Source organism: Galeopterus variegatus, unplaced genomic scaffold, assembly GCF_000696425.1.
Source record: "Galeopterus variegatus unplaced genomic scaffold, G_variegatus-3.0.2 Scaffold229, whole genome shotgun sequence".
NCBI classification, from domain to species: Eukaryota; Metazoa; Chordata; class Mammalia; order Dermoptera; family Cynocephalidae; genus Galeopterus; species Galeopterus variegatus.
This window is the reverse complement of record NW_007726340.1, coordinates 220,560-229,848: the sequence shown is the minus strand read 5'-3', so window position 1 is coordinate 229,848 and position 9,289 is coordinate 220,560. Positions and strand designations below refer to the sequence as shown.

At 56.6% G+C, this 9,289-nt stretch overlaps 1 protein-coding gene across 4 annotated transcripts in view; it reads left to right on the top strand.

Moving 5' to 3' along the window:
- The window catches only part of DRG2 (developmentally regulated GTP binding protein 2), a 19,019-nt gene extending 11,010 nt beyond the window's left edge, over positions 1-8,009 (top strand). For 2 of the 4 annotated variants that reach the window (XM_008566224.1, XM_008566223.1), the window contains exons 8-13: positions 259-356; positions 750-826; positions 2,103-2,191; positions 2,980-3,038; positions 6,739-6,792; positions 7,148-8,009. In XM_008566224.1, coding sequence (XP_008564446.1) covers positions 259-356; positions 750-826; positions 2,103-2,191; positions 2,980-3,038; positions 6,739-6,792; positions 7,148-7,234 — 464 coding nt within the window. In that variant the 3' untranslated portion in view covers positions 7,235-8,009. Of the gene's footprint in view, positions 1-258; positions 357-749; positions 827-2,102; positions 2,192-2,979; positions 3,039-6,738; positions 7,121-7,147 lie in introns of those variants that run through there. The other 2 variants (XM_008566222.1, XM_008566221.1) reach the window with 1 other exon arrangement.
- Positions 8,010-9,289: the final 1,280 nt, after the last annotated feature.

Genomic DNA, 9,289 nt, shown 5'->3' with positions numbered 1-9,289 from the left:
AATTTGTTGTGGTGGGGGGGGGGGGGGCAGCTGGCCAGTGCAGGGTTTGAACCCTGGATGTTGGTGTTATCACCATCACACTCTAACCAACTGAGCTAACTGGCCAGCCCCAAGCTTTAAAATCTTGTAAACCCTTGCAAACAGATGACCATGAGCCCCTTGCAGCCAGTGTGTCTCCTGCTCAGCTCTTTGGGCACTCCACTCTGGGGGCACAAGGGGCTATTGACGCACAAGTTGCCCTTAATCGGAGCCCCTTAGAGATCTTCAATGCAGAAGTGCTCTTCCGAGAAGACTGCTCCCCAGACGAGTTCATCGATGTGATCGTGGGCAACCGGGTGTACATGCCCTGTCTGTATGTAAGTGTTGCCAGTGCCTGTGCAAGGGGGAGCCCTGTCCCCAGACCACATGGCCTTTCCTCTGAAAGCATTTCCTGAGCTCCTAGGACCCAGATGGCTGACCCCTCTGCTTTCCCAGCCAGGCCAGCCTCTAACAGGAGCAGAGGGAGCTGGGGCTCTCCATGTCCCTGACCTCACCTACACCTCAGGGGCTGCTTGAATCTTGCAGACATGGAGAGCTGGAAACCAGGGTTCCAGCGCAGCCTTGGCTTCTGTGGGACACTTAGAATCCGCTCCCATGCTTCAGTGAGCAAGGGGGAACCATGGTCAGGGGCAGCACCATCTAAGGGCCTTTTCCTGGGCTGCCTTGCTCCTTTCCTTCCCCAGCACTCACCACCACCTTTTCAATCTCAGGTTTATAACAAGATCGACCAGATCTCGATGGAAGAAGTAGACCGCCTGGCCCGAAAACCCAACAGTGTGGTCATTAGGTGAGGCCGCTGGCATCCTGCTGCTCTGGTGTCCCTTCTCTGTGTTCTGATCCCAGCAGTCTGGCTTCCCAGTCACCTCAGCTGCAGGGGGAGTAAAAGCCAGCCACAGCCTCCAGCAGTGCATGACCCTCACTGAGCCCAGCATTTCCTCCTGGGCAGAGCAGTTTGTTCATGAGGCCAAGGAAATGCTGCAGGAGGGTCCCCTTCCTATGGCTGCCGGGGCATTGGCCTGTTCCAGACCCAAACTGACATGGACAGGGTGGATGATGTGTGTTGGGCTCTGATTAAGAAAGCAGAGAAGGATGTTATTAACAGAGGTGTAATGTTTAAGAGGCTTCTCAGCTTAATGAACTGCAGCCTTCCAGAAAGCCCAGGTGTGAGCCTGCCTCTCCTTGTGCTCTGGAAGGCATGGCTTCTGTCAGACCACACACCGCTCAGGGGAAAAAGGAAACTAAAGTTCTCAGGTGGGCTCCCTGCCCATTACAGGGTGGGTGCCTGGGGTGCTGCCTGCGCTCGGGCTAAGGGCTGTTTATTCACTTCCTACCTCTGTCTGTGGGCTCCATGTTACTGGTTTCCCTGCGGTTTCACAGTGAGGCTTGGCTTATGGGGGGCAAGACGCTCAGAGACCAAGTGGGGGTGGCTGGTGCAAATGATGGGTGAGGGTCCTAGTCCATGCTGGGGCCATAGCCTGGGCATTGCAGGCTTCAAAGAGCAGCATCCCTCCCGCGGGACAGCCTCAGCTCCTCCTCCCTCCTGCTGCATCCCAGGCCTTTCAGGGGCTGCCTGAGGACATGCTGACCTTGGGGCATGAGAGCAGCTACACCTTTACCCATTCATGCTCACACAGCTCTACACAGGTCAGAACACCAGTCAGTGCCACACTGCTGCAAACGGTCAGGCCAGTATCCATCCCTGGTCTGGGCATTTCCACAGCCTGGGTTCTTCCTACTCATGCTGAAATCCCTGCTGGGCTGCCCTGGGCCTCTTGGCAGCCCCTCTTCTCTCAGGGAGGGCTGAGCTCTCAGGGAGGCCTGCGCTCCCGCCGCAGGTTCGGATCCTATGTAGGAATGGCCGGTGCGCTCACTGGCTGAGCGCGGTGTGGGCGACACCAAGCCAAGGGTTGCGATCCCCTTACCGGTCACAAAAAGAACAACAACAACAAAAAAATAATAATGGGCGTGTTTCCCCATGGGCACCTGTGGGCCCACAGTGGCCTTGGTGCCTATCCCCGGCCTCTGAGCTCCAGGGCCCTGTCTGGCCACCTTCCTTCCTACAGCTGCGGCATGAAGCTCAACCTGGACTACCTGCTGGAGATGCTTTGGGAGTACTTGGCCCTGACCTGCATCTACACCAAGAAAAGAGGACGTGAGTCAGGCGGCCCACAGCCTGGAAAACTGGCTAAGTCTCTCCCTCCCCAGAGGGCTGCCAGGCCTGCCTGTGGCGTGCAGAGACCCTAGTGCCAGCCCCACCCAGCTTGTCTGGACATGTCTCAGCTCTTGTCAAAGCCGGGCACTGCTCTCTACCCCAGACTGGTATAGACCTCTGCCTGGGCCCATATGGCAGAATGCAGAGTTCTGGAGCTGCTGGTCTTGAGGGGTCCTGGGAGGCCCAGGGACAGCAGTGGGCTAGCTCTGGAGTCCCTACCAACCACAGCAGTCACTGCCCTCCTGATCTCCCCCACAGGTGGCAGGCCCCACATCAGAAGCTTTAGGCAGCTGAAGCCACAGGAGATCCCCCATGTCCCCATCCCCGGCACACACACACTCATGTGCCCTGGGGACCCAGAAGCTGAGTTCTGGGCAGTTTGCATCAATTCTGACCTTGTTGGTAGGGGAGAGCTACAGCTTCCTCCCCCAGACTCCAGCAGCTGCTCACTTCCTGCCTGTTCAGTCCACATGCTCTGAGTGGCTCACTGGTGCTGTCACAGCTTATGGGGTGGCAGGCAGTATGAATCCTGGGCTTTGATCTGTTAGGGTCAAGGTAGTGGAGGATGGCACAGGGATCTATACTGAGGGTGTATCAGATAGCGGGGGTTGGTTAGGCCATGACTTGGAAGACCAGAAGGGCCTCTGCAGCCAGCTCTCCTTAGGGAGAGGAGTCACAAAGGAGCGTGACCGGGTGGTTGACAAGCTCTCCCCCACCTCTCCCTGCAGAGAGGCCAGACTTCACGGACGCCATCATTCTCCGGAAAGGGGCCTCTGTGGAGCATGTGGTGAGTTGACGGGACCCGCCCAGACAAGGGGATGAGAGGTTTGTGGGCCCCTCAGGCCCTGTTCTGCCTGGGCACTACCGATGGGGTGGGGGTCCTTGCCTCACTCTTAGATGCCGCAGCAGGCTCTGGAATTAGACAGCCCTGGGGTTACACCCACCCCACCCCTTCCCAGCTGCAGATCGGGCCTCTGTCCCTCTCCTGCAAGATGGGGTGATGCTGCCTACCTCCCTGGGTGGTTAGGAGGGTTGCATGGGATGAGGTCAAGTGCATAAGGTGCTCAGCATGCTGCCTGGCACTGGGTAGATGCCAGTGAGCAGTTCCGTGTCACCCTGCTCCCAGTGCTGCAGGCTCCCCGGCTGCCACCGTGCACGTGTTCAGTCCAGGACATCTACTAGCCTGGCTGTTTCTGTATTGTTATTCCAAGTCAGGGTTCTCCCAGTGGGGCTGGAGCTATAAGAGTAAGAGAGGCGTCCAGACCCCCTTCCTCCCTCACTCTTGGTGGCAGATCTGGCTAGGGCCTCCTATGCCTGTCCCCCCCCCCCGCCCCCAACTCAGCCCCCAGCCTGCCTGCCCCTCCTACTCCCACCTCCGGCCCCCCAGCTGGGATGGCTTTGAATGCTTTCTGCACTCATCACAAGCTTGTTGAGCATCAGCACTGAACAAAGCAGCCCTGACTCCCACCAGAAGTAGGGTCTTTTGGAGTCAGCAGATGCCAGACACCCAATCCCAGAGCTAAATGTTACATACAGGTGGGGAAGGGGAGCTGCCCAGTCTACACTAGGCGGGAAGGCCACTCAGCGCCCAGACTACACTAGGCGGGAAGGCCACTCAGGGGAGGTGACCTGAGCTGGTCTGTGGAGTGAGTGGGTCTGACAGTGGAGAGTTGGGGGTGAGGAGCGTTCCTGGCAGGGGAGCTGGCATGCAGAGGCCCCCAGGGGGGACGCTCTGGGCTCAGGGAGCATAAGGGTGCATTTCCATGTACAGAACTCTGTGGCCTGAATGTGACCCTGCAGGAGCAGGTGATGGTCTAGAGTCTGGGACAAGGCCTCAGGTCACACAGTCATCTTCCTTGGCTTTTATTCCTTAGGTTTTGTTTTCCTTGAACTCATTTCTTCTCGGGATCTATATTGTAGAGATAGGGGACACTGTGAGACCCAGCTGTCCCTGCAGGCCCTTAGAAGGACAGCGGTGGGTGGGCCTGCAATCTGGTCTCAGGTATTTGTTCATTCAACAAGCCCAGCCCAAGGCCTCTGGGTGCCAGCTTTGAGGTACTGATACAGTTGAGGCCAGGCAAAGTCACATCTTCCTCAGGGCCTGGGCCTGCAAGTTAATGTGCCAGGTATGAGCCAAGGAAACCCGGGATTACCCTCCCAAATCCCTTCAGTCACTCATAAGGAGCTCCGTGTTGGAAGCTCTGTCCCACAGGTCTGTTTTGGAGACTATGGCTGCAGTGTCTACTGCCAGGAACCCAGCAGGCTGTAGACAGGTGTCTGCATGTGCTGGCCTTTCCTGGAATCACCCTGCACCTGCTCGGGGCAGTTTCTTTAGCCCTCTCATGCCCTCAGCTGCTTGCCCCACAAGATGTGGGGCTTCAGCCATGCCTGGGAAGAAGAGCAGGAGACACCAGGAGGAGAAGGGTGTCCCAGGCAGCGGGAATAACAGGTGCAAAGGCCCAGAGGCAGGAGCGAAGGTGGGGAACAGAGGGGCAAAGGCTGCAGGTGCTGGACCCAAGGGTGAGAAGAGGCTGGTGGGATGGGGAGGGGCTTTGGGAGCCTTGCTTTAGAGCCTGGACTTTGTCCCAGAAAGGCCTGCCCTTCAGCGGTCGCCTCTCTCCCAGCTTGCCCTCCCCATAGGGGCCTCCCTCCCCAGAGGACACTCAACTGTCCCAGCGCCACAGAGTGTAAGTGAAAGTCCTGCCCTTGCCCAGGGAGTTCATCACAGCCTGGATACTGACAACAGGGACCCAAAGTAGATGAACCAGGTAGACATCAGCTAGCCAGACTGGGGGTCATGCCCCAGCTCCCCCATCCTATGCCTCAGCTTCCTCATCTGGGGTAACTGACCCCCAGGGTATTGTAGAGCGCCCAGCCCTGGCCCTCTGCTACTTCTGGTGAGAGCTGACAAAGGCCTTGCCTATGAAGGGGTCATGACGAAAAGGCCTGGGGCAGAGAACACACGTGAGCTCTCAGGAATGAGACACAGCAGACTTCAAGGAGTAATCGTCTTCCCCCAAATACACTCTCCCATTTTTCTTAAAGTGATGGCGTTCTTGGATGACCTTCCATTCTTCCCTTGTTGCTAGAGACATGAGTACAGGAAAATACTTCTCTCCCACAAGAAGAACCAGAGAGCAAGTGGTAAATGGCTCCTGCTGAAAAGGCTTGACTTTTGTGTTGGGGACACTAGGGCATGGCAGGGTCTGTGGCAAAATGCAGAGCTCACACTTCATCTGCCTCAGGAGTGAGGATCAGCCCAGTGTTCCTAAAGCTCTCAGAGTTTCAAAAGAATCCAGTGACTACATAACCTTACCTTATAAACTTTGCCAGTGAGTTTATTTTCTTTTATTTTTTTTATTTTTTGTCCTTTTTGAGACCGGCTGCACCGCACTCAGCCAGTGAGCGCTGTGAGTGCACCGATCATCCCTATATAGGATCCGAACCCGTGGCGGGAGCGCTGCTGCGCTCCCAGTGCCGCACTCTCCCGAGTGCACCACAGGCTCGGCCCTATTTTCTTTTATTTTTAATGATGAGCAAGTTGGATAAAACCTAAAACTCATTCATAGGCCAGAGCTGACTCTTACCTCTAGGCCATCAGTTTTCATTCTCTGGTCCAGAAAAAAACAGTATTGGAGTTGATTGTTGTGGGTATGCATCCTTGTCACTGGCAGCAACACTCTATTCTCTGCAGCTGTGGCTTCCTTGGTCACATAGAGACTGGAATCAGTTAGATTCCTGTATATGCTTGGGAAGTATTCTTACAGGCCTGACATCTTCCCATGGAAGCTGGGCTGAGGCATGTGGTTTCCAGCCAGGGCCTGTAAGGCTTGTAGGCACGAGGGGAGGAGGAGCCACACTGCACAGTCTCCTCCCTTCCCTACCTCCACTGTGCCTACCATCACCATGGCAACCAGGGGTCCCCATTTTCGGGCAATTGCTGGTTGCCCCTTCCAGGGTTTCCTTCCACTTTCCTGAGAGCACTGGGATGGATTCCTATGACCTTCATCCCTACCCAGGAGCTCTGAGGGATGTAGACTGTTGTGAGGGTGGAGGTAACTTGGTTTGCTGGAGGTTCCAGGCCACAGCTGGGGCCAGGAGAAATGAGAGTGACCAAGTGTCTTGAAAAGCCACCCTGGCCCATTGCAAAGGAGCAGCTGTCAGGTTATCATTTAGGCATGGTGGGCAGAAGGCCACGAACAGCCAAGTCCCCAACCTTTCTCTAACGGCTATGGGAACAATCCTAACTGGGCATCGTAGCTCTTTGGCAAACCCAGGAGTGGGAACTTCAGAACTGCTTGCAGCCTTCAATAGGAGGCAGCTTGCAAATCGAGCACCTGACGTTCCTTGACACAAGGCCTGGACTGTTTGAGCATGTGCCGTGGGAACTGCTGCTTCTTGTCATGTGCCCTGGGCTTTGGGTATGTGGCTGTGCTCGGGGTGGAGTTGGGCAGAGCCTCATTCCCTGACTCTCTCCTGTCCTCCAGTGCCACCGCATCCACCGGTCACTTGCCAGCCAGTTCAAGTATGCTCTGGTGTGGGTGAGTCTTGGAGGCGGGGTGGGGGTTAGACCCAACATAGCCTCTGGGTTAAGTGCAGAGCAAGACATTTTGTGCTCCTCTGTGCAGTGTCCCTGTCCTGCGTGGGGACTGGAGTATCTTGTCTGTCCCACTCCACGGGGTATGCATGCTCACCCAGGCTGGACATAGGCCTCCACCACCTCTGAGATGCAGGGATGAAGAGATCACTGGGGATGTCCTGCCATCTGAGGCCCCCACTTTACACTCTGGCATTCACCCCCAACACACACACCCCCACCTTCCTCCAGTGATAGCTCCTTCAGCCTTGACCAGTCCAGAGGCTGATGTGGCCTCTTTGCCCCCATTCCCTGCCCAGGGCACCAGCACCAAGTACAGCCCGCAGCGGGTGGGCCTGACCCACACTATGGAGCATGAGGATGTCATCCAGATCGTGAAGAAGTAGCGCCTCCTACGGGCCTCCTGCCCACTGGCCTTGTCTCCCTGGGGAGTCAGACCCACTGGCACATGCAAATGCCCAAACAGGAAAAATACAAATACACACACCCCAGGAAGGGGTTCCTCAAATCTCTGCTGTTTCCAGAAGTTTCTTCAGTAGGCAGATGATGAAGAGTGTGTCGAGACAGAGGGGGCAAGCTTGGGGGACTTGGGCTTGGCTGGAAGCATTTCCTACGAGACTGATCCCTCCGGTGGGGATTCCACGTTGGAGCCCTGAGCCTGCATCTCTACCGCCTGCCCCTGTGGGCACTGAGGGAGCAAGCTGCCTACCTAACCCCCTACCAGGGCCTAAAGCAGATGGTGGCCTAATGCTGGGGCAGGGAGCTGGGCCTGCCTAGGCCCCTAGAGGCAGTGGTTACTGTCAGGGCACCTCGTTCCCTCAGCTGCCACCTCCTCTGGCACTTGGAGAGGGGGTCTCCCAGGATGAAACCCCCTCAGGTCTCCTCACACACAGGGCTGTCCTGTGGTGGAAACCAGAAGTTAGTTGCTTCAAGGCCCAACTTGCACCCTCCACAGCCTGAGTGGTGTCCTAAAGTGCCTCCCCTCTTAGCCCCTCCCGGGGTAGCCCCTGCCCAGCACAAAACCCCAGGACCCTGGCCCTGCACACCAGGATGAGAGTTTTGAGTTTGGTTCTGTATTTTTCTAAGCCCCCTGATCTGTCTGCTCTCCTTTCTGAAATAAAGGGTTGAAAATGATTCCTGTTCAAACAGGAAACTTGTAAACTTGCTGAACTCTGTTGCCAGATCGGGATAGAGGGCCGTGATGAGCCTGGTGATGAGAGAGAGGGTGCAGCCTGGCCCACGGGGGCAGGCCCATCTTGGGGTGGCATGAGAACACGGGGTCTTCTTCAGGGTGGGCTCTTTCTGGGGGGTTGGCCAGGGATTGCAGTGGAGACTTGGCCCAGTGGAGGCTGAGTTTGGCATCCCCAGGGGACCCTTGCAACCATTTTTTAAAATTTATTTCGTAAAAGATGACCAGTAAGGGGATCTTAACCCTTCACTTGGTGTTGTCAGCACTACACTCTCCCAAGTGAGCTACGGGCCGTCCCCAGCAACCATTTTAGAGTGGAAGGGAAGCTCCCTGTGAGAGTGAGGTAGCTGGATGCATTTCCTGTTGCCTCAAAAGCCAGGGTGGGGGGCCCAGCAGGGGCTTGCTAAGCACCTACCTCATGCCAGGGACTGTGCTGGCCATCACGGCAGCCTGTTCTCCAGGGGGAGTGACTCACCCTAGGCTACACAGCCTGTGAATGCAGAGCCAGGATTTGAGGCCTCTGAGCAGCAGGGAAGGCTTCCTGGAGGTGGTACACTTCTAGGGGTGGATGGAACAGGTTCTGTGAGGCTATTTGGAGGGGAAGAGTGCTCCCCAGGGTCCTTGATCAGGCTGGAGAGTGGGCAGGCCCACTTCCCAGCTGTCCAGGCTGTTCTGGCTCCCCTGTCAGCTGCTCGCTCCTTTCCAGAGACAAAACAAGAATAATAGACATCATTAAATATACATGAGGCCCCAGGCGGTTGGCGTGGTGGGCTGGGCCTCCCAACACTGAGCTGCTCTGCTGGATCAGCCGTGCTCCTGGGGCCAGCCACAGGACCCCCATCAGGCGGCATGCAGGCAGGGAGCAGGCTACGAGACCCAGGTAAGGGAATCCTGGCCCCCCCATCAGGTTGCAAGGGAGAACAGGAAAGGGGGTGGTGGCAGAGCTGGGGCCTTGCCCCTCATTCAAAGGCCCTTCTCTGAGCCTCACTTTCTTCATCTATAAAGTGGGCATGATAATGCCCATGCAGCCCCCTTCTTGGTGACAATGGGATGTCAAGATAGGTAAGTGGTAGGTGGCTTAGCTTGGCCCCTCTCCCAACTGCCCTGAGGCCTGGCCGTGAGGTCCTAAGTGAGGGTTTCTGCCTGGGTGATGGTTGTTCCCACTCCCTGCTGTACAAGTGGGGTCTCTGGACCCAGGGAGAGGCAGTGAAGGCCCTAAGATTAAGGGCCTCAGGCTGAGTCCAGGCCTTGT